The sequence below is a fragment of the Halichoeres trimaculatus genome, unplaced genomic scaffold, assembly GCF_033239565.1.
Source record: "Halichoeres trimaculatus isolate MK-OKI-2021-1 unplaced genomic scaffold, fHalTri1.1 fHalTri1_scaffold_17, whole genome shotgun sequence".
NCBI lineage: Eukaryota > Metazoa > Chordata > Actinopteri > Labriformes > Labridae > Halichoeres > Halichoeres trimaculatus.
Genome location: NW_027437195.1, coordinates 31,678,294 through 31,702,853, shown reverse-complemented (window position 1 = coordinate 31,702,853; position 24,560 = coordinate 31,678,294). Strand labels below are relative to the sequence as shown.

Below are 24,560 nucleotides of genomic sequence, written 5' to 3'. Positions count from 1 at the left end.
GTTCACATAATCATGCTGTCACTCCGTCAGTCAGAGAGTCAGTCACATGACAGGCTGTCAGTCACATGACAGGCTGTCAGTCAGAGCGGCTCATGGAGCGGAGACGCTGAACACACACGAGGCGAGGGGAGAGGAAACCGAGGAAACCAGCTTTCATCAGATACAACCAGACAGAGACCGGGTCTACAGCAGAGACTGGGTCTACAGCAGAGAACGGGTTCGACAGCAGAGACCGGGTCTACAGCAGAGACCGGGTCTACAGCAGAGACTGGGTCTACAGCAGAGACCGGGTCTACAGAGTCATGGAGTCATGGAGTCATGGAGTGATGGAGATGCTGATGCTAACTCTCAGCACAGACACAGGCTGACCTCCTCAGTTCAGCTCTGAGCTCAGCTTCCTGTGAACATCCATCAGCTGGAGTCACAGGCCTGAAGACCTCCTGCTCCTCCTGCTCCTCCTGCTCCTCCTGCTCCTCCTGCTCCTCCATGATGACCTCCATCCTCCATGCTGCCAGCTACAGCCTCTGAAACCTCTGACGTGTTAACTCCAGGTCTGACTCCACCAACTGTCACAGTTTGGTGATGGAGAAACACAAAACATGATCTGAGGCTCTCAGGGCCGGCTCTAGCTCAGCAGGTGCTCAGGGCGAAAGACAAAACGCGCCACCCTCAGCTCTCCACCCCCCGCCCTCCGCCCTCCACCCTCCGCCCTCTGCAGCAAACACGCAAACATACATACAATAAAATAAATACATAATAAACTGTGAAGATAAACATATAAACATTCTTTATCACTTCAATGTGAACTAAAACTTTACAAACAGAACTCAAGTGAAAATAAAAACAATACTGCAAATCTTCAAACTTTTCAAAACAGAGCAATTAGCAAACAATGCTCATCATTGGGATATTCAGAACCATAATAAAAATCAATAAAAATAATTAACTCTTCCAAGTTTAGTGCAAAAGTCCCTGAGGGGGAAAAAGTACAAAAACCTCTCTCTCTGTTCCAACATGGTAACATCCCACTTCCTGTTATTAGAATAATCAACAAAACAAAACAACCAAGGCAAACCAGACTGGAAAGAGAACTCAACTACCCATGAGCGCTAGCGCTGCATACTGCCGTAAAGGTACAGATCTGCCGGTGGCGTGTGTTTGTTTTGTAGGAGAATCACAGAAACCAGGACTTCACTCAGAAGTTTCCTTCTGTCTTCAGCGGCTGTTTGCAGGATGGATAGAGACGAGGTCGTTTATTTAATTTAGACTAAATGACGATGTTTAAAATCGCTAAGTTCAACTGGTTTTATTAGCGTGAAGTCGCCCTGCGCTCGTCCTGTTGAAGCCATGAAGTGAATAAAAGTAAAGACGACCACGAGCTGGTGACATCACACACTTGAAACAGGTCTAAACTAAACTACACACTGCTACGTTCTCCAGAATACTGTAAACAGATGGTAAACAATCAACAAGTACGTACAAGTCCAGCAGTAAAAGGGACAAGTCAGCATCGCTCAGACATCCCTCCTCCTCTTTTAGTTCACGCCAGCAAATGAACACAGGACCCATGTTTATTCACGCCCCCACCAGCAGATGGCGCCCTAGGCGGCCGCCTATGTCGCCTATGCCAAGGTCCGGCCCTGAAGGCTCTAAATGCAGCAGGAGGCTCAGTCTGACGTCTTTCTGCTCGTGGTGTTGACGGCAGAGTCAAACACTGACTCTGTGGAAACGTGGCGTCCCTGCAGGGCCCCGACACTGATCCTCTCCTGTCTGAGTGATTCCTGACGGCGTGCTCCGACACCAGCCATCAGCTCCTTGGCTCCTTAACTCCTTGGCTCCTTGGCTCCTTGTCTCCTCGCTTGGGGCCAGCCCTGTCCATGTGCAGCTCCTTCAGACTGTGTGTATCATGGCTGTCTGTCAGCCTGTCAGGTGCTCCGTGTGTGTGTGTGAGTGTGTGAGTGTGTGTGTCCAGCTCTCATCTCGTCTGTCTCACCGACTCGTCCGGCGTGTCCATCCATCAGGGACTCTGTCAGTCTGTCAGTCCGCCTGGGGGTCTTCCTGTCTGGACTCCCCTCACATATTTAACCTCACACTCCCCTGAGGTGGTGATGAGTGAGCTGAGCTAACCAGAGCTGCTGGGTGGTGTGTGTGTGTGTGAAGCCTGTGTGTGTGTGTGTGTGTGAGACACAGGCGTCAGTTAATCCTCAGGGGCCGCGTCCCCGTGTTAGAGAAACATGTAATAACCTTCTAGACGTGCTGAACCCCAGCACACTCATCTACGGCGGGCGGCGTGACTCAGAGTGACAGATGTGGAGCTCGTGAAAGAAGCTGAGCTGGAATCAGCGTGTTTCCCCGTTTCCTGTGTGTACGTACGGCGTGACACGTGTGGCGTGTTGTCGTTGTTAGTGTGTGAGAATCAAGCGCTAATTAGCTTAATTAATTAAACATGTGCATCTGTGTTTATGAGGCTTTCCCCCTGTGTGTGTGTGTGTGTGTGTGTGTGTGTGTGTGTGTGTGTGTGTGTGTGTGTGTGTGTGTGTGTGTGTGTGTGTGTGTGTGTGTGTGTGTGTGTGTGTGTGTGTGTGTGTGGACTAATGCGTCTCAGCGTGTGTTTGTATAGGAGCGAGGTGGTAATGTGTGTGTGTGTGTTTACTTTGCTCCACATACCGATGCAGCAGCAGCAGCAGCAGCAGCAGCAGCGGCGGTGGTGATGCAGCGGGAGGCGCAGGCAGAGATGACAGCAGGAGAAAAGGAACACCTCCTGCTGAGAGGAGAGCTTAGCGGGGGGAGGTGTGTGTGCATGTGTGTGTGCAGACTCATTTTAAACAGTCAGAGGGAAAGGGAGTAGGAGGAGGCAGGAGGAGGAGGCAGGAGGAGGCAGATGAGAAGAAGATGAGGAGAAAATGAGGAGCCAGGATGAGAGTCATGAAGACATGTTTGTGTGGGAGAAAGAGGAGGAGGAAGGAGATGAAGATTGAAGGAGAGAAAAGGAGAAACCAGAGTGAGGATGGAGCAGATGAGGATGGAGCAGATGAAGATGGAGCAGATGAAGATGGAGCAGATGAAGATGGAGCAGATGAAGATGGAGCAGATGAAGATGGAGCAGATGAGGATGGAGCAGATGAAGATGGAGCGATGGAAGTGGAGAGTAATGTGGAGTTAATTGGAGACGTTTCGACGGACACACACACACGTCGCTGCAGCTCGTTGCTGCCAGGAAGCAGAATGAGAGAAACGGCTCAGATGCTGAATGCAGAGTTTCACATTTTAAAGACGCTTTTTTCATCCAGCCAACGCCGCCTGGAACGGGCCGTGGCGAGCTGGAGCTGGTGGTGCCGTCTCTTCGTCTCTGCGCGTTGGTATGTGGAGAAACGGATGTTGGTCTCTGCCAGCGATGATAAACGGGGAGCTGGCAGCGAGGACGGCCCGCTGCGTCTGCAGACAGACGCTGGCAGCTCAGTGAACTCCCTCAAAGTTTCTCCTTAAAGAGGAAAAAGGACGTTTGAATCGATCTGTGTCTGATTCCTTTTTCTGCTCGACAAGCTTCAGAGAAACAGGAAGTGACGAGTTCAATCAGAAACAGATCTTAGAGCGTCACGGCCTGTTGTGTTGTCTGATGGTTAGTGCAGGTCCTTCGCTCTGAAAGAGGCTAATGGAAGAGGGAAAAGCTGCTGATGGCTCTGTAATGGTCTGAAACATCTGAAGCAGCAGTAACGAGAGATTCATCATCAAGCTCACATTTTTAAACATGACGTTCAGGTTAAGGAGGGACTGACGGTGTTTGAGTCAGAAACACACACAGAGAAATCCCAGGACGTCTCCTGCTCCACACTCAGACATCAGGACACATGAGTTCATCTCTCTCATCGAGCAACTTTTATCGGTTTCAGGATTGCACTCTTAATCCTCAGCTCTGCACTCTCTGCTGCTTCATCGCAGAAACAGAACAAACCCAAAGAGTTTCCCACATGACAAAAACTTGGTCACCTCCACAAAGAGTCTGAACTTTTGATGACAGGCGAAGAGAAAGCAGCTCTCTACATGCTGAGATCCACCGAGCTGAAAGTCCAAACATCCATCCAACAAGAAGCTAAAAACATGCAAAGACACAAACATGAGGAAGATCTCCCAAATATCTCTGACAGGAGATAAAAACAGAAACTTCATCTGATGTTTGTGGAGCTTAGAGCAAACATCTGTATGATTTAAGATCAGGATTTGGAGGCAAAAAAAGGGTCAATATTTTCAGATCTGTCAGCTGTTAAATTTTCTTCTTCTTCTTTCTACAACCTGCAGTTCCCAGAGTGTCCACTTGAGGCTGCCTCCAAAAGCTCAGGTTTCCCCATTAACGCCAATGGAGCACAGCCTGTTTCTACTGCAGATACAAACACCTGAAAACAGCCCGCTGCAAAATCAGATTTGGATTATTGGCCTTCCTCGACTCTGCTTTTTTACTTCCTGCACAGTCGACCAAAAGTTAGTGTCAGCGTTTACAGTCGGTGACATCAGAAAACCCTGAGCTGCTTTTCCACCAAGCCGTTCAGTCCAGTTTGTCTCGGTACGTCACACATTTTGTGGCGTTTCCTTTGACTAAAACTGGGACCAATCCCCAAATCACCGACCTGAACCGTCCCACTTTCTGGTTCCCTTCTGTTTGGGTGTTAGACACAGTGATCTGACTCCAGTAGGTGGAGCTAGAAACACTGCAGTCTGCTGATTGGTGGAAAGAAGGGTCACTTCTGTTGGCTGTGGAAACACAAACAGGATCAGACTTTACTGATCCAAACCGGACCACTTGGTGGAAACTGGTCTTTATTAAAAACCGATGAGAGACAACTCATCATGCAGTAAACTCTGCGTGGACTTTAGTGAGCTCTTTGGGGACCTGCTGTCCAAAAGTGAAGCCAAAGATGTCGACTCACCTTTGATAAAAACATGTTTGAAAGAAGTATTTCATGTATTTTAATTTAAAGTTTGTTGTCTCATCGGTCAACATGGAGGACACAGACTCAGTAACCAGCAGCCGTCAGTAGAGGGAGCTCCAGGTGATTTGGTTTCACTTGTAGGAGCCGTCTTATCATCCATCTTTCAGACGGTCTAGGATCCAGACTGCTTCATGTAGGGGCTGCTGTTAGACTCGGGGCATGTAGGTCAAAGCGTTGCATCAGGACGTTTTTCTGACGCGTCTTTGAAGCCGTATCTCGACGGCAGAGCGCGAGCTGTTTGGTTGACTGACACACCAAGAGCTGTTCTCCTTTTCAAAGCATCCATACGAAGGCAGCATCAACAGCAGTGACAGAGGAATATAAAGTACGGCTGGGGGGAAGGAGAGAGCTCTGTGTGGGGAGGGAGGGGTGATATAAGGAGGGAGCGTGGGGGAGGAGGGGGAGGAGAGCGCGGAGCTCCTTTGATGTTTGTCCGCTGATCCGGCCGGCTGTGCAGGACGCGGGCAGGTATGGTAAACACCCCGGCTCCTCCAACCGGCAGCTTTGATCACAGCCGTGAGGGGAGACGCTGCTGATGACTCAGAATACTAAGATCCCTACACACACACTCACACACACGCTCACACACACTTCACACTGTAAGGGAGACACTTATATCTCCAGAGCAGAACACACACACACGCTGACACACGCTTTCATCCTGTCTGCTTGTGTTTTAACCTCTGAACCCCTCACGCTTCGTCCTGCTGTACGAACACGACTCCCTCAGACCGTTTCCCGCTGGTTCCTGTCCCTGACCACGGCCCGGCCTCCTCACGTCCAGCCCAGGCCCGGTTCTGCAGGAGCGTGGTGATCACCCGCCCCGCCAGAAAATTCAATTGCTCTGAAACAGCGGGGCGAATCAGTGAGACATCAGGGGATTAGGATCCGAGCAGCCCATCATATCATATTGCTCAGGTTTAAACACAGACTATATTGAAAGGAATAAGCTTGAAGCGCTGTTCCAAAAAAAGCTGAACAACAAGCTCTTCAGCACCAATCTGCTCTGTGGGAATATTTTAAGAGCTTTCTGTCTCTGCTGCGGCGCCAAAGCAGAAAAACCTCAAAGATCTGAACCTATTTACCCACTTTTCCTCCGTTTCATTCCTTCATGTGCTGAAATGTACCGACTGTCAATACGCCCGACAATCACAGCGCTCTCTGGGCCGGGGATGAAAGCTAATCGAGTCTTATCACCAAGAAAATAAAAGTGAAAACACAGTTTCTGTCCCGGTGATAGAAGTTTACACAGAGTGAATAAAAGAATTAAACGGACGCTGTAATTTTGCACTGTACTTTGCTGTAAGCTACCTCTAAGCCTCCACAAGCTTGTTTCACCGTTTTCCAGCATCTGTTAAATTATTACGCCGGGATACGTTTGTGTTTGTAGAAAATTGAGACAATCCCAGGGAAAACTGCTGCAGTCTGTTTATGCTAATTCTGCCTGTATGTGTCCTCCGTTTGGATCCATGTGATAAAGTTTGTCTGCAGCTTCTTTCAGACCCAAACTCAGAGAAACTCAGAGAAACTCAGAGAAAGTGAAGCTCGTGACTCAAACAGTAAAGGAGACAGTGACTGAGAGCAGGTTTCAGTCTCACACTGAGATATTCAGACATCCAGTCCACATCCTGGATCCATTTCTGGATCACACACATAATACTTAATACACTACTGTGTGACCTGGGTCTGAGACCTAAGTCAGTCTGTGACCTGGGTCTGAGACCTGGGTCAGTCTGTGACTAGAGTTGGTGACTTGGGTAGGTGACAAGAGTTGGTGACTAATACATGTGACTAGAGTCAGTGACTATAGTCAGTGTCTAGAGTCGATGACTAGAGTTGGTAACAAGAGGTGGTGTCTAACGTTGGTGACTAGAGGAGGTGACTGGAGTCGGTGACCAGAGTCGGTGACTAGAGTCCGTGACGATTGTCGGTGACAAGAGTCGGTGACTAGAGTCCGTGACGAATTTAGGTGACCGTAGTTGGTGACTAGAGTCTGTGACCAGAGTGGGTGACGAATGTAGATGACTGGAGTTGGTGACCAGAGTTGGTGACTAGAGTCGTTGACTAGAGTCAGTGACGAATGTAGGTGACTGGAGTCGGGACCAGAGTCGTTGACCAGAGTTGTTGACCAGAGTCGGTGACCAGAGTTGGTGACTAGAGTCGGTGACTAGAGTCAGTGACGAATGTAGGTGACTGGAGTCGGGACCAGAGTCGTTGACCAGAGTTGTTGACCAGAGTCGGTGACCAGAGTTGGTGACTAGAGTCGGTGACTAGAGTCAGTGACGAATGTAGGTGACTGGAGACAGGACCAGAGTCGTTGACCAGAGTCGGTGACCTGAGTTGGTGTTGAGAGTTGGTGACTTGAGCCAGTCGGTAAACTGAGACTGTGTTTAGTCCATAACTTGAGTCTGCTAACTGAGTTTGTGATTTGAGCCCCCAGGTTAAGACTATCTGTGTCCTTAGTCTATGTGCTCAGTCTGTGACCTTGGTCTGTGACCTTAGTCTGTGACTTGAGTTTCTAGTTTGAGTCTGTCACTGAGTCTGTGAGTTTGAGTCTGTGAGTTTGAGTCTGTGAGTTTGAGTCTGTGAGTTTGAGTCTGTGAGTTTGACTCTGTGAGTTTGAGTCTTTGAGTTTGAGTCTGTGAGTTTGAGTCTGTGAGTTTGAGTCTTTGAGTTTGAGTCTTTGAGTTTGAGTCTGTGAGTTTGAGTCTGTGAGTTTGAGTCTGTGAGTTTGAGTCTGTGAGTTTGAGTCTTTGAGTTTGAGTCTGTGAGTTTGAGTCTGTGAGTTTGAGTCTGTCACTAAGTCTGTGAGTTTGAGTCTGTGAGTTTGAGTCTGTCACTAAGTCTGTGAGTTTGAGTCTGTGAGTTTGAGTCTGTCACTGAATCTGTGAGTTTGAGTCTGTGAGTTTGAGTCTGTGAGTTTGAGTCTTTGAGTTTGAGTCTGTGAGTTTGAGTCTTTGAGTTTGAGTCTGTGAGTTTGAGTCTGTGAGTTTGAGTCTGTCACTAAGTCTGTGAGTTTGAGTCTGTGAGTTTGAGTCTTTGAGTTTGAGTCTGTGAGTTTGAGTCTGTGAGTTTGAGTCTGTGAGTTTGAGTCTGTGAGTTTGAGTCTGTGAGTTTGAGTCTGTGACTTGGCAGTAGTTTTTTCTGCGTTTATCCAAACCTGGAGCTTCAGCCCGGTCTTACGGCGGCTCTTGCTGAGCATGTTAGGAGGATCTTATCTGAGTGAGTAATGTTTTCTGAAGATCAACAAATCCTGGCTCAGATCCTGACTCTCAAACATCCTGCTTTGGATCTGAACGTGGCGGCAGCTCAGGACTCTAAGCCGGCGATTGGTGAACTGGAGTCAAAGAAAATATGAGGACAGGTGTTTGGGGACTGGGGCCAGACTTTGTCTTTGAACAGGAAGCAGAAAGGAAACAGATCCTGATGCAGCAGCTGATTGGCTGTTTGGTGATGTGCAGATGATGCTGTGCTGTGATCCGTCATGGTTTTGTTTTAAAACGCAGACATGGGACAGCTTTGTGGGACATCCAACCATTTAGCCAGAGATGTTTTATTTTTACATGGTTGATTGAAGAAAAGCATCTGGACGGACTATTTCCGTCTGCTCCTTGGTGTGATCCTCATCTGGCCGTGGCCTTTAGAGAGATTGGGTCTGACAGCCCGTCTTACAGGGTCAGCTTACCCAGATTACACTCTGTTTCTCTGTGCGCGGCCTCTGTTTGTTTGTTTGTTTGTTGTTCTGCTTCCAGACGTGTCCCTGAGGTTTCAGCTGCTCTCCCCTCTGGAGGCAGATGAAATTTTGGAATTGAAAAGAAGTCTAAATAAATTCCCCCGCAGTGTGACTTTGGAGGAGTTTGGCTCGTCTGGATCAGACTCAGACTTCTCTGCGAGCTGAAAGTTCCCATGGAAACAGCTGACACAGATGAGATTCTGCTCACTGACTGTACCCGGTCGGGGGATGGAGACGCCGACTTCCCACAGAGAACATTTTTAGAGTCTCAGAGACAGGTATGAGAGCTGATGTGGTTCATATGTTCAGGAGGCTCCTGCAAACTGAAATCTGTGAGATCAGACCTGAGATATATTTAATCTAAACCACGGTCTGTGTTTCCTGTTAGCGACCTGTTACACCTTTAACATTAAACACAGAGGCAGAAGGTGGCGTGAGGAGGTGTGAGGAGGTGTGAGGAGGTGTGAGGAGGTGTGAGGAGGTGTGAGGAGGTTTGTAGTCAGATGTAGTAACAGAGGGTGAAATGGCATCCCTGTAAACAGCAGCGTGTGTGTGTCTGAGAGTGTTTGATCACACGTCCCACCTCCTCTGCTCCTCTAACACGTGATACACAACAAACCACACACTGGAAGCAGCGCGGCGCTGTTAGCTCCTTCACTGTCAGAGAAACATGGATACTACAAGACACGGACACAAGACGAGCTCGTTAGGTGGAGTCACTTCATTAAAAAGGACAAACAACACACTGTAAAAATTTCACTGTGAAATAACCATCAAATACTGACAGCAGGGATAGTTGGTGATTTCCTGTTAGTTTACTGTGCACGTACTGTTGTTTATTTTAACAGTGTATTACTGTTTCTGGTTTACAGTACATGGAAGTGAAAAACAGTCAAACACTGGAAACCCTGCTGCTAGTTCCTGTTGTGTTGGCGTTTTGTAACCGTGAGTGAGGAGGGAACGCTGTGGATATGAGACCCTGCTGTACACTGAGATGTTACACCGCAGGTGGCGCAGGCCGTCTGTGCTCAAACAAAAGATATTGTCCCAGTAGGGATGATTTAAAGTCAGCTGAAACTTTCCAAAACTGTTTTTTTCACTTCATTTGAAATTGACTGGGCTGAACGATTTTGGAAAATAATCTAATTGTGATTTTTTTTTTACCAATATTGCGATTGTGATTTAGCATGTGATTTTTTGGGGGGGGACATTTATCTTCAGCATTATTCACTAAACACAAGCAATAAATCACTCTATCGTACGACCAATATGACAAAGAATACTGTCAACATATAAACAGTTTTTTCCTGTACCCCAGGTCTGCATGTTAAGATGTAAAGAGATGAATTGATACGAATAACATATCTATAACAATCACAGCAGAATATTGACTGATTGATTTAACTCCAAACCTCGTAGACATGTAATATAATTATGATCAAATACCTTAAATAAAATCAGAGAAAGGAAGAAAAGCACTGCAGAAAAACAGGCATTGTATGAACAATAATTTGAGGAATAACCATGAATCCTCTCCTCTTTGAATCCCACACTAAATAAAAGTGCAGAAATATAAATAAGACCTAATCTCTGGCTCAACCAGTAAAATATGTCAACATGTGGAATTCACTTTTTAATGCATTTTTAAACTTTTTTTTTTTAATTACAGTCTTTGGGATTCGAGAATTGCGTTTTATCACTCTGCGATGTCGGTTTAAATACAATTAATTAAACGATAACTATTAAACACACTGAAAAAATCATGATGTGCACAGACAGCTGGTCCATGTTATGTCAAGCACAGACAGCGTGTCTGTGCCATGTGGAGTACAGACAGCGTGTCTGCGCCATGTGGAGTACAGACAGCCTTTTACCCCTGCAGTGTAGCACATCAGTGTGTAGCAGCATCTTATATTCCCTGTGTTTCCTCCTCACTCACGGTTACAAAACATCCAATCAAAAGTTACTTTGCTGTAAATAACTGTTAAGTCCTGGCTGCAGAGTTACCAGTATTAATCATTTTCTAGCAGTAAATTTTTTGTTTGTTTGTTTTTTGTTTTTGTGACAGGACTTAACCGTTAAAATTTCCATAAAATGTTACAGTCATTTGTTCCATGTTTGTCTGACAGCGTCCACGGCCTCAGAGACAGATCTCGTCTCTCTGACCCATACTGTTGCTAGGTGATGAACGTTGACCTGCTGCAGTCACTGTCACTCATTTAGGCTTGTTTTTAAGCTTCACGTTTAATTTGATTTGAGGAGATCTTGTGCTGAAAACATGAAATCAATCAGAGAAAGTCATGTCATGAGCTGCATTTGGACCAGAGGGTCCAGGAACATTTAACCGTAGATTGATCCTTTAAACCAGTCTGTCAGGAGGAGTCATGGCTTTGTTAGTTTGGTCCATCAGCTCTGCTCAGCTGATCCTGGCTCTGTGGTGTGTCTGTGTCTGTGGTGTGTCTGTGTCTGTGTCAGGCTTTAACGTGAGCACAGGAGAGAAAACAGCATCAGCATCAGGAGAGGGAAGTAAACCTAACGCAGACTCTCTCTGAGGGCTTTGGGAAACAGAGTAATTACAGGACCAGAGAGTCTGCCAGCGGCTCCTGCAGCTCATCGGGACAGTTCAGTTTCTGTGGAGGTATCAGTGAGTCTGAGTGTCTCTCCAAACTTTACCGTCCCAGAGACTTTTCCCCAAAGCCCCAAAGAAATCTTTTATTTCTCTTCAAGACGTCCTATTTTTATCCTCCCAGTCCTGATCGCCTGAAATTTTTATACCAATCCATTTTTTATTGGTTCCTGATTCATCCCATAAACCTGCTCCCAGTCTCTTTAAAGTCCTCCAACAAAACGATACGGGTCCCCTTAGCTGATCCTGATCCTGATCCTGATCCTGATCCTGGTTACAGGCTGTTTACACATGTGTGCATCCATGACCTGATACCTTAACAACCTCAGGAGGCCAATCAGGAATCAGCACCAAGACTCCCACACACACACACACACACACACACACACACACACATACACACACACAAACACACACACACACACACACACACACACACACACACACTCTGCATGGAGGGAAAAGACACGCAGTAACAGAGAGTGCATTCCCGTGTCTTTTTGGCTGGTGCAGTGTGTGTGTTTAATTCCAGATGACACACAGCCTGAAGAGGAGGAGGCGATGCAGGGACACACACACACACACACACACACACACACACACACACACACACACACACATACTCATCCTCACAAAGCTGCAATAAAACTTGTTCTGTTTCACAGCTCAGAGTGCCGACACACACACACCTGCACACACACCTGTGTGTGTGTTAGGGATGCAGACGGTGTCAGAGGAGCAGGGCAGAGTGCTGAGAGGATTAATACGCCCTAATGTATCCTGGCACATTAGCCTTTTCTTGGATTGAGCATCCGCACTCATCCAGACCCACTTTACACACACACACACACACACACACACACACACACACTTCATTACACGCCCAAAGTGCTAATGTTCAGATGGTGGCTGTCCACAGACGTGTCCGTGCTCCATCGTTTGTCTGATGAAAACCAGGAACGCTCCGACTGAGGAGAAAGAACAACTCCTCCTCCATCTGCTCCTCCTCCAGCTGGCCTCCTCCAGCTGGCCTCCTCCTTTCCTCTCCTTTTATGTCCTTTCATCCCGTCTCATTTGTCTTTCTGTCCCTCTCTCCTCACTCTGAGCCTCCCTCCTCTCCTCCTTTTAGCTGTTAATCAGAGCTGATTGGGAGCGGGGAGCGCTGCGAGGAGCTCCCGGTGGATCAATGCCTCTAAATGATCTGCTCAGGGATCCCTTTAGAACCTGTGAAACTGGCTCTGACGGAGCAGCCAGGCGTGACGGCGCTCATTTCACATCTAACTCACTTCCTGATTCGTCCTCTGGGAGAGGGGAGGCCGCCGTTGGAGGGATAATTTGTCCCCGAGCTAAATATCCCGCTAACCAGCGGCGCTTAGACCAAAATGTCTTCATTCCAGGCAATCAATTAGTGCCAAGGTGAGGGGGGAAAATGATGAATTTGTTTAAAAAGCTCAATCTGTGCGCGCCATCTGAGACGTGGAGATTGCTCGACAACTGGGTTTGTTTATGCTCGTCTGATTGGAGACATTTTCCGCCGCCTCAGAGTTTACCGAGTGAGGAGGAAACAAGATTTGATAACGGGATGAGGCCGACGCTTCGGGTGTACTCTCTGAAGCTCGTGTAGATTAGATTAGCCGAGGTGGGCGATGATGAGGATAACGACAAGACCAAGAGTATGATCATATTACGCTCCGACATGTCTCTGAAGGAGGCTCAAAGTTAGACTCTGAGAGGCTGAGGGCTCTGTGGCAGGGGCGTTCACAGGCTTTTGGAGGGCTGGGGTAGAAAAGAAAAGGCACAAACAGCTGTTTCCCATCAAAGAGCAAACTGAGATCCAGATGTTTTAAAGGGCACATTAGCGCACAGTGCAGCTACCCAAGAGAGCACTTTATTGTGTGTTTAGCTTCCTGTGGGGGCACTTTAGCGCACATTTTAGCTTCCTATGGGGGCACTTTAGCGCACATTTCAGCTTTCTATGGGGGCACTTTAGCACACATTTTGGCTTTCTATGGGGGCACTTTAGCGCACATTTCAGCTTTCTATGGGGGCACTTTTGCGCACATTTTAGCTTTCTATGGGGGGAACTTTGGTGCACATTTTAGCTTCCTATGGGGGCACTTAGCGCAAGCTTTGACTGAATAAGCCAGTTAAATACACATTGTGGCCCAAAACAGAGCTCTGTAGCCTGTGTACTTGTTACCAAAAGGGCACTTTATTGTGTTTTTAGTTTTCCAAGACAACAATTTAAGGCACATTTTAGCTCCCAAGGGGGCGCTTAAACCCAAGCTTTGACTCAATAAGACAGTAAAATGTGTTATTTGGCTCAAAAAAGGGAAACCTGGGCACACTTTGGCTTCTGAAAGGGCTTTTTGTTGTGCGGTTAGCTTCCCAAAAGGGCACTTTAGCGCACATTTTGCACCAAAGGCGGCACTTCAGTGAGAGCTATGACACAAGGCGGCACTTGCAGGCTTTTTTGGCTCACAAGAGGACATTTTATAGCGCAGGTTTTGCCTCCTAAGAGGGCACTCGATGCACATTTTGGCTTCCCAGAAGACACTTTAGCGCTCCATCTCAAGGGCGCTTAATTGTGTGCTTTCCCTCCCCCTCCTGTGCACACCCCTGCTCAGAGGACACAATATTTATGAAGCACCAGTAAAGAAACGATACGATAAGTCAAACATGAAGACACAGAGCAGGAGAGAAACAGAGGATATAATCAGACGACACGTGAAACAGCGTGTGTGTGTGTGTGTGTGTGTGTGTGTGTGTGTGTGTGTGTGTGTGTGCGCTGACAGGCTGCTGCTTTAACTAAGTCAGCCTCTCAGAGCTCTGATGTGAAATATTGATCGATCACTCTCAGCTCTCAGAACTTTTCCAGCGCTCTCCACGTTATAAATAAAAGATCACTGACGCTCGGGCTGTAAACGTGGGATTTTCCAGCAGAGGAAGACGCTTTAAGGAGCGCGCAGAGTGAAACTGAATCTCACTGTAAACAAACCCACAGAAAGAGGAAAACACACAGTGAATTAATTCAGCCAACACGTGTCGTCTGCGTCGGCTGTGTGTCCTGCAGGCAGATTTACGGTAACAGGATCTTTTCTTCTGATCCTGTTTTTGTTAATTACAGTGAATAATGAGATTCATCCATAAACATGTTTTACAATCAGCTCATAGAAACCCTGCAGAGCCCAGCTGCTGAGGACTCTGCTCCTTCACTCGTCAGGCTGAGGTTAGGCTGTGACGTCAGGAGGACACACAGCGCAGCGTGCAAAGACAGACTCAGCAAACCACCCTGCAGCGTGGGAAAGTGTCGTCACCATGAATCCAGAGTTCATCCAGAGCTGGTTTCATCTGACACAAAGCTCAAACTGAAATAAAAAGTCAGTTTTAGTCTAAAGAATATCCACAGAGCTGATGTTGGGCTGGTTTGGTGTTTACAGGAGCGGAGCTGGGGGTTCGGTTCATGGGATTTATTTCACAAAGTTTGAGACGTTTGTCCGACAGAAAAGGACAAAGAATGAAAGAAAATTTAGCCAAAGAGATGATCTCTTATTATAGCTGTCAGGGTTTGAACTGAAGTTATAATCTCCAGAAAATCACAATAAATACTAAGGATGAGTTTTCACAGCGGCAGAATTGTAAAAAAAAAAGACCAAAGTGACCTCTTGGGAAGCAAAATCTGAGCTGAGTCATGTTTTTGGGGCAAAATGGCTTCAAAGTGTCATCTAAAGAGCCAGAATGAGCTGAAATGCCCGTGTGAGAGGCCGTAACACGTGATAAACACACCGTGCAAACACGTGGATCTCGGTGCCCTCCTCAGGGGTCAGAAAACGCTTTATGCTCCTTTTTGTCCTTTGCCCCTGCCCTCTAAAAGTCTGTGCACGCCACTGCTGAAGACTGAACGAGGAGGCTCCAGGTAAAGAGGCTGACTTTATAACCTCCTGCTCACCACCTGGACTCAGGGCCTGCAGGTGTGTCTGTGGTCGTCTTCCTGCTCAGGTAGAGCTCCTCAAACAGTCAGTGAACACAGGCCCTGAGCCCGGCAGCTGGTTTCAGTCATGGTCTGAAAAATCAAGGTTAAAGCTGGAGGAGAGAGCTGTGATAGATAAAGTGAAGCAGGCCTCGTGTTGTTCCCTCTCTGTGAAAACAGCTGCAGACGATAAAAACGGCTCCAGCCTCCTCCTTCAGACGGAGACGGTTTCCCTGCAGTGACTCTGGGACGGTAAACACAAGTTCAGTTTACATTACAGCCACAGCAGCTCTGAACACAAACACACACACACACACACACACACACACACACACACACACACACACACACACACACACACACACACACACACACACACACACTAAAACACACACACACAGCCGGAGCAGAAAAAGATGAGCAGCCATATGTTTGTGATGTTCTGCTGCGCTCCACAGCGTCGATCCAGGGAGCTCCTCGCTCCTCTATGTCCATATGGTACCTGCACCTCCTCCAGCGGCTCTGACTCGCTGCCAGGAGGAGGAGGAGGAGTAACGACAGGAAAAGGAGCAGAGAGGACGTTGAGCTCAGCCCGGAGGGGTCGGGGCTGATGCGTGCTCTCTCCATCACATGACCCACTTCTCCCAGCATCATGTGAACGCTCGTTCAGGCTGTGAAGAAAAGATTATCTCCAAACATGCTAATCAGTCCCACGAAGCCCATCTGAGGTTATTAGAATAAAACTGTTGCTACGCTAACGTCTCCATCACCGCAGGGACGCGTATCGATTCTCTCCCTCTCACTCTTTGGTTTATTAAATCAGAACAGAAAACCCTCCAGGATGTTTTCGCCAGCCTCCATCACTCAGGTGGATTCAGAGAGTTCTGTCTGACAGTTTTTGTTTCTGAGTCCTTGAGCTACGAGTCGTGTCTCTGTGGGTTGATGTTTTTCTAGCTCTGACCTTGGATCTTCATGTGGAAACACAGAAACGCTCAACGAGCGCTCGTACAGCCCGCGATAATTACTGAGCGCGGCGCGAACTGAGTGGACGCTCAGCGCTGATCCTTCAGGCTGTGCCGTCACAGAAAGACGATGAGGGCGTAAATATTCAGCACATCAGAGACTGACGAGCTTTTCTCCTCTCTGAGTCGTCTTTCATCATGATTCACCAAGGTTTCCTAACGTGTTTCCTAACGTGTTTCCTAACGTGTTTCCTAACGTGTTTCCTAACGTGTGCTCTGTGCGTCTGTCCCTCAGGTTCTGGCACGGCGAGTACAGGGTGGCGGTGAACATCAACGACTACCTGGACATCTACTGTCCTTACTACGAGGGCCCGCCGTCCCACGGGCGCATGGAGCGCTACATCCTGTTCATGGTCAACCATGAGGGCTACACTTCCTGCCAGCACAGGATGCGTGGCTTCAAGCGCTGGGAGTGCAACCGCCCCAGCGGTCCAGACGGACCCCTGCGCTTCTCCGAGAAGTTCCAGCTCTTCACGCCGTTCTCCCTGGGCTTCGAGTTCAGGCCCGGACACGAGTACTACTACATCTGTGAGTCTATGGGTCACCTCTGTGTGTGTGTGTGTGTGTGTGTGTTTCTGTGAGGGTGTGTGTTTCTGTGAGGGTGTGTGTGTGTGTGTGTGTTTCTGTGTGTGTGTTTCTGTGAGGGGGTGTGTGTTTCTGTGAGGGTGTGTGGGGGTGTGAGGTAGGCGTGTGTATCTGGTAGCTGGGGGCATCAACACCACAAAAGACAGACCTGGGCCTTCGTCCTGCCACAGAGAGGAACAAACATGAAGCTGGAGCATCGAAGGAAAAAACAAAACTGATGATAAACACAACTCTGAAAAAAAACAACATTTAGGGTGTATTCAGACCTGGACTGTTTGGTCCACTTTAAATGGACCAGGGTTCGTTTCCCACGCTGGTGCAGACTTTTCATGCAGGTGTGAACAGACACAAACGAACTCTGGTGCAGACCAAACAACCGGACCCAGACCCACTTTTTGAGGTGGTCTCGGTCCAAATGAACTCTGGTGCGGTTCGTGGTTCTCCGGTGCAGGTCTGAATACAAACCAAGGTCCATCTGAACTAACTACAGGATACATGCTCCTTTTGGGCCTATAGAGCCACCGTAACCTAACCGTCTTTGGTTCATACCTGATCCTCCGTCTTCTGTTTAGCCACGCTGTAGCTAGCATGTTGTGGGTCAGGACACGCAGAGCATAGCGCCTCCTTGCTGCGATCATTGGTCTTCCTGTTCCTAAATTGTAAACGGTGTTGTTAAGCTGCTTTGAAGGAGCTGCTCCTGAAACTGAAAATGATTTAGCAGCTCTAATAAGAGCACAAACACACACGTTTACCTCCATTTCCAGGTCTGTGCTCTGTGTGCCGCCCTTTGTCAGTGCTGTCCAATGAGAGCACTGATCCTCACACACCTGGATGTGTTTACAGAATATAGTCCACTTGATAAAAGTACAATCTGAATACGAACCGCACCAAATGAAAAAAATAAAGTCCGCTTTTGGTCCGGACCAAACAAGTGGACCAGAGGACTTTTCTGGTCTGAATACAGCCTTAAACTCAAGCTCTGCTGCTTTCAGTGTTTTCTGCTTTAAAACATTTACAGGAAGGTTTTTATCACGGCCGGTGTCTGAAGATCTGCCTCCCTGTCGTCGCGTGTCCACGCTCTTTGACCTTAGTGTCAGCTGACACAGTGTGTGTAGTCCAGCTGTGTGTTTGTACAGATCTCTGGTCTCCACCTGTTCGTCCAACACACCAACAGAGGACATACCCACTGTTTCTGAGACACTTCAGACCCTCAAGACCAAGACTTCAGCCATAACTCAGTCAGGACCACATCCTTAAAGAAAGTTCAGACATTGCCTTTTCTAATGACAGTAGTTTTCATTGGCTACAGATTTGACCAATCAGAATCATGTATTTGACACAGTATGGTGTAAAACATGAAGCAGGAAAACGTTTGGTCAGAGAGACGTTTACTGTCTCAGCGCCGTAAAGAAAACCTTCAGATGTGTATTTTTATTTCGATTGCCGTGCTCCAAACTGATGCTCCCTCCTCTCCCTGTGTGTGTGTGTGTGTGTGTGTGTGTGTGTGTGTGTGTGTGTGTGTGTGTGTGTGTGTGTGTGTGTGTGTGTGTGTGTGTGTGTGTGTGTGTGTGTGTGTGTGTAGCAGTCTGCTTCTGCTCAATATGCATTTGTAAACGATATGTAAATATGCAATCAGCAGAAGTTGATTGAGAGAGTTCTCAAACAAAGCCGCCGTGTCGCTCCTCACCCACAGGCGTTGGTAAACACACCTCCCCCCTCACCCCTCTCTGGCTGTGTTCCTGTGTGTGTGTGTGTGTGTGTGTGTGTGTGTGTGTGTGTGGGCTTCTGTCGGGATCATAAGTGGTGTGCTCAGCAAAGTGGTAAAAATGTCAGCAGGCGTAGTTTGTAATCATTTTGATATTAGCCGTATTGATGTTCCTCCTCTCTCCAACAAGTGATGTATGAGTGTCACAGATGGGCCCGGCCCCCCGAGACTCTTCCTCTGAACCCACTTAAAACGACGGCTCTGCACCTCCGGGCTGGGGACAGATAGCAGCTTCAAATTACTCTTAAACATTGTTTTCAGCCGCTCGCTCCTCCAGATGGAGCGGGGAGAGATTCACGGCATCCGGCCGTTAAGTTGGAGATCAGCTGGTAATCACAGAAAAGCACATCAAATTGACTTTCAGAAGTGTTTCTGCTAACGTCCAAACTTTCAAAGTGACACTTGGTGCTGTGAGTAAACTGTGAGAGCTGTGAGGCTTCTTCTGACAAGGCTTCCTGTTCCCGACCAGCTGGAGACAATGATTCACCAGAGGGAGGACGGCGCTCGCACAATCAAAGAAGGTCAGTCATCAAGAAAGAGCCCAGTTATGAGGAGACGTGTTTCAGTTTAACAAAAGACTGAAGACGAGAAGATACGAGAACACAGCAACAAACAAAGTAGCTGTTACAGGAACGACCAACATAACAACCCCACAAACTGAAACGAGGGCGACTGAAACGGCCCCAACCACTGTAATGACCAACAAAAAAAACCAATCCACTGGAACAACCCCAACAACTGAAACACAATATTAGCAACTTTGATCACATAAACAACCACTGTATCAGTTACTGGAACGACCAACGAAACAACCACATCCACAGTCACAACCATATTTACAAACATGATCACTTTAACAATCACTGCATCAATTACTGACTCAGCCATCAAAACCGAAGAAACAACACCATCCACTGGAACAAACAACATGACAACTGAAAAAACCATTGTAACAAACCACAACTACCGGAACAACAATATTTACAACCATGATCACTAAAACAACCACTGTATCAATTACTGAAAGAATCAACAAAACAACCCTAACCAGTGGAAAAACCACTGGAACCACCACAACCACTGGAACAACCAACAAAACAGACCCATCCACTGGAACATTTAATGAAACCACCCCATTAACTGGAACTACGCAATCCACTGAAACAACCAACAAAACAACCCCATCCACTGATACAAACAACACAAGAATGCCATCCAATTGAACAATCAACAAAACAACCCCTTCAGTGAAGCAACCTCAACCACTGGAATGACCAACGAAACAACCACATCCACTGGAATGACCAACGAAACAACCACATCCACTGGAATGACCAACGAAACAACCACATCCACTGGAATGACCAAAGAAACTACACAATCCACTGGAACAACCCAATCCACTGAAACATTGCCATCCACTGGAACGACCCCAACTACAGTAATGACTAATGAAATGACCCCATCCACTGAAACAACCAACGAAACAACCCCAACCACTGGAACAACCTCATCCACTGGAAAGACCCCAACCACAGTAACGACCAACGAAACTATCCCAATCACTTAAACAACCAATGTAGCTGTCACTGGAAAAAACAACAAAACAACCCCAACCACTTGAACAATTGCACCCAGGCAACAACCACTGGAACAACCAATAAAACAGCCCCATCAACTGGAACAGTTGCAACTAAAGCAAGAACCATTGGAACAACCATATTTACAACCATGGTCACTCAAACAACCACTGTATGAATTACTGGAACAACCAGAGTAACAACCCTGACTACTGTAACTACAACAACTACAACAAACACTGGGACAACCACTGGGACAACCACTGTAACAACACAACCAAATGTTTTCATAATGCGTCTTGAGGTAAAATTTGTTGTGATTTGGTGTTTTATTAATTAAGTTTGACCGATAGAGGGGAGAGATGTGCTCCACCTGCCGCAGGCTTTACCTTTTGGCTTGTGAATGGGCAGGTAGTTTCCTGAACAGAGCCTTAAGCCCAAATCTACCTTACTGCACACAGATTATTCATTCTGTAGACGACAGGGCTCCTGACTAAGTTTTTCCAGATAAAATCCCTCCTTTACATAAAACAGGCCCTAAAGTCACATGTTCAGTGACTGACTGCGCCTCCTTTAAAGCCTGCTATGAGGCTGTCTCCAAACTTCGATGACTCCTGCTCTACGTTGTGGAGGATGTTTTCAGTCTTCTCTCTCCAACAGTCGTCCCTGCTCCTCTCTCTCCGTGTGTGCTCAGACTTGGTTGGACGGTGGATAATCCCCGTGTGGAGGACTGGAGGAGCAGCTCTCTGATTCTCCTCGCTGCTCCAGCTGCACAGTCGGCTGAAAACTGACCCTAACCTTTAACAGGTGATGATGCATCCTCGCCGTGGCGATAATGGGATGAGGATTCTCCGGCGCCGCGCAGTAAATCTGACCTTGCAGCGATACTCTCCTCCTTCAGACGGAGGAGGAAGCAATCAGCTCTGCAAAATAGTTCCCCTGACGGATAATGACACAGGTTTGAATTCAATTTGATGCAGCGTCGCAGTGTTGGGCTTCTCCTCCAACGCAGTAATGGAGTCAGTGAAAACAAAATATAACGCTGCGTGCTGCTGAATTATTGAGAGCATGATTAAAGTATTTGTCTGGAGACTAACTTTCAGAAATGAGCTGCGAGTAATTGAAAATATTCCTGCTCCCAGCTCGGCTGCTGGCTCCGCCACAAAGACGCAGCAGGCAGGAGTCAGAGCGCTAAAGAGGCGACGATAACACACCACCGTGTCCTACTGCACTTCTCCCAGTTGGCTCACACACACACAGAAACACAGCAAACACACACCCACACACACACACACACACACACTCAGAGAAACTCACTCTTTTGTTTTTAGGCTCATGTCAGGATGGACGGGCCCCTCCAGAGCCGCAGAGCTGCTGACTGTGGCATTGTGTTCCTGAGACCCCTGAGGGCCCAGAGTGTGTGTGTGTGTGTGTGTGTGTGTGTGTGTGTGTGTGTGTGTGTGTGTGTGTGTGTGTGTGTGTGTGTGTGTGTGTGTGTGTGTGTGTGTGATTGAGGGGGTTACTTGTCAGTGATTGTGAGTGTGTGAAAGGCCGTGTCCATCATCCTGAGTGACAGCTTCACTTGTTTTGGTGTCTCACTGTCTCTGACACACACACGTCAAACACATGAACACACACACACACACATGAACACACCCCGGTCAGAAACGATGTGGAACGAAGCCGTGTTGACAGTCAGAGCCACCCTGCTCTTCATGTGGAGTGTGTGTGTGTGTGTGTGTGTGTGTGTGTGTGTGTGTGTGTGTGTGTGTGTGTGTGTGTGTGCTCTCTGATTGGACTCTTCAGTCTTTGATGGGATCTGTGGCTGTTCTGAGTGTGTGTGAGTGTGTGCAGGTTGGTGTGTGTGTGCGTCATGTGGCTGACATGTTGACAGGTTGGCTCCGCCCCCTTTCTCCTTCCAGCTGCCTCTGGATGAGGTTGAGTGATTCTCAATGGGTTTCCAGGAGGCGCTGGGTCGGGCTGGGAACCAGGAGAGGATCAGAGAAATGACAGAAAGACTCAGCGAGCACGGAGACAGGGAGAAATAAGGAGGTTTTTCTCTGATTTATCAAAATATATCTGTCAGAGCAGCTCCCATCAGAGGAAATTTATAGAAATATAAGTAAATCAAATCAGTCAGGGATTAAAAGTTGAATAAAAAATAATAAAAGCTTGAGCTACCAAACACCCCCTCCCTGCTCCTCTGCAGGTTTCCTCTGCACTCAGACGGGGGCATATTTTACTGACCAAAAACACAAATAAACGGACTCTCACCAAAAAACTCTGATATCGGTCTGCATTCACGCTTTATTTAGAGAATTTTCAGCGTGTTACTTTCACACAAAAACACCACTAAATAAGGCTCTAGTTCTCATCGTGTCGTAAAACAGCGCTACCTCCGCTGCAGAGCCACAGCTGGCTACGAGGCGCTCACCGCTTAGTGTTTCAGTCCACGCGCAGCGTGCCAGATATAAACAAACACAGGTAGTCTGCCAGGATGAAGAGACAGCAGTACTTGAGTAAAAGTACACGTGTGTTACCAGAAAACTACTTTGGCTGAAGTTTGAGTCCACTTTTCAAATAATACTTGAGTAAAAGTCTTGAAGTACCTGATTTTTATTGTACTTAAGTATCAAAAGTAGTTTCCTGATATAAAATCTACTTAAGTATTAAAAGTACAAGAGAAACTATTTTTTGAAAAGTAAGCAGTTAGAATTTTGATTTATACATTTATTGTGGCTTTAAAACAGGCGTTACGTCTCCATCTCTAATTTCTTCTAGTTTTATTTTGTAGTAACGAGTAACGAACATGACTCACACATTTTATCAAGGAAATGTAGTTAAGTAAAAGTAAAAGTTGTCAGACATAGAAACGCGACAGTCAGGAAAAGAAAACATCTCTTTATAAAAGCAGATGTTTGATCTTCTTTTAATCCTACTTTTATTTTTCCAGGATAACTTTCTGCAGGATGCAGCTGATCACTGGAGTCATGCTTTGGTTTGTAGCTGCTTTAAAGTATAAACTGTAACTTAAAACTTTGATCAATTTCTGTCAGTTGTTTTACACACGCTGGGAAAAAGAGGAGTCTGAATATGAGATAAAACATCGACTTTGATGATAAAATCTCTAAAACTAGTGAAATTATCTGTTTACTCTGGAAATTGATTAACTTTAGGAGTCTGGACAGGAGTCGTCCTTGAGGCGGACTCCACAGAGTTAGAGAGAGAAACAAACGACAGGAAAACAAACTTTCTGAAGCAGAATAATACACAAAATATACTGAATACAGTTATAATCATCTGGTATCCTTCTCTTTGTAATCTCAAAGTTATTAAAGTGAAAAAAAGACTCGTTTTAAGAGAAACATGACGTTTGATCTGATTTAAAGAAAGTGTGAAACTGTGAGAGGAGAGTTTGTTCAGGTCGTTTCATTGTTTTCACATCCTGGAGGTTAAAATGTGTTTCAGCAGATGTTTAATGTCTTAAAGGATTTTGAGGGAGTGACTGAATCAGGAATCAGGTTTTATTTCCAGCAGACTTTTAGTGTTTGAACCGTTTCAGCTGGTTTAACGTTATTTCTGTAATGAATTTAGATCAAAGGACAAACTGAGACAAAAACAACACGTTCACTCTTAATTTAAGGCTTTTCCACCAACTCCAGGATAAAAAAGAGTTTTTAAACACAGTAAAATATAAATCTCATGACTAAATCTCATAATTTAAATAATGGAGAGAAACCTGCAGTGTGCGCTGAGCTCAGTGTAGCTGTGTGTAGCTGTGTGTAGCTGTGTGTTTTTGTGTTGTTGTTGTTGTGTTGTTGTGTGTTTAATATTGAATGTGTTGGTCCCTCAGAGGAGTTTAGGACACTTATTGATTTCTGCTGTAAAGAAGGAGCAGTAAACACGAGGAGCAGAACAAAGTCTCTTTAAAGCAGCGGAGGATAATCTGATCCTCGTTTGTTTTCACGGAGGCCGATGGGAGACGAGGAGTAAAGGTTTATGATATGATATGATGATCACATGGAGGAGCTCTGGGAGCGCTCTGCATCAGGAGGAGGTGGTGTTCACTCCCTGTGATGAAGGAGCTCACACTGATGGAGTCGGGTCATAAACACTTTTTAAAGAGTTATTTACAGCAGGACTTCCTGTTCCCAGCGTGGCGTCAGTGTCAGCGTTACGTGACGTGGAGGACAGGGAAACTAACTAAGAGGAATCTGCACCTTCACACTAAAACCAGACTGAGGTCTCTGGGGTCTAAAGGTGGAGAGGTTTGAGTCTCCACATCCACCCACTG

The 24,560-nt window shown here is 46.8% G+C and overlaps 2 protein-coding genes across 3 annotated transcripts in view; both read left to right on the top strand.

The window, feature by feature from the left end:
* LOC141806565 (polypyrimidine tract-binding protein 1-like) overlaps nt 1–24,560 on the top strand; it is a 189,733-nt gene that overhangs the window by 83,858 nt on the left and 81,315 nt on the right. The gene's annotated exons all lie outside the window — the stretch shown is intronic.
* efna2a (ephrin-A2a) overlaps nt 1–24,560 on the top strand; it is a 99,943-nt gene that overhangs the window by 67,857 nt on the left and 7,526 nt on the right. For both annotated transcript variants that reach the window (XM_074691312.1, XM_074691313.1), the window contains exon 2: nt 16,572–16,864. In XM_074691312.1, the coding sequence (XP_074547413.1) occupies nt 16,572–16,864 (293 nt within the window). The remainder of the gene's footprint in view (nt 1–16,571; nt 16,865–24,560) is intronic.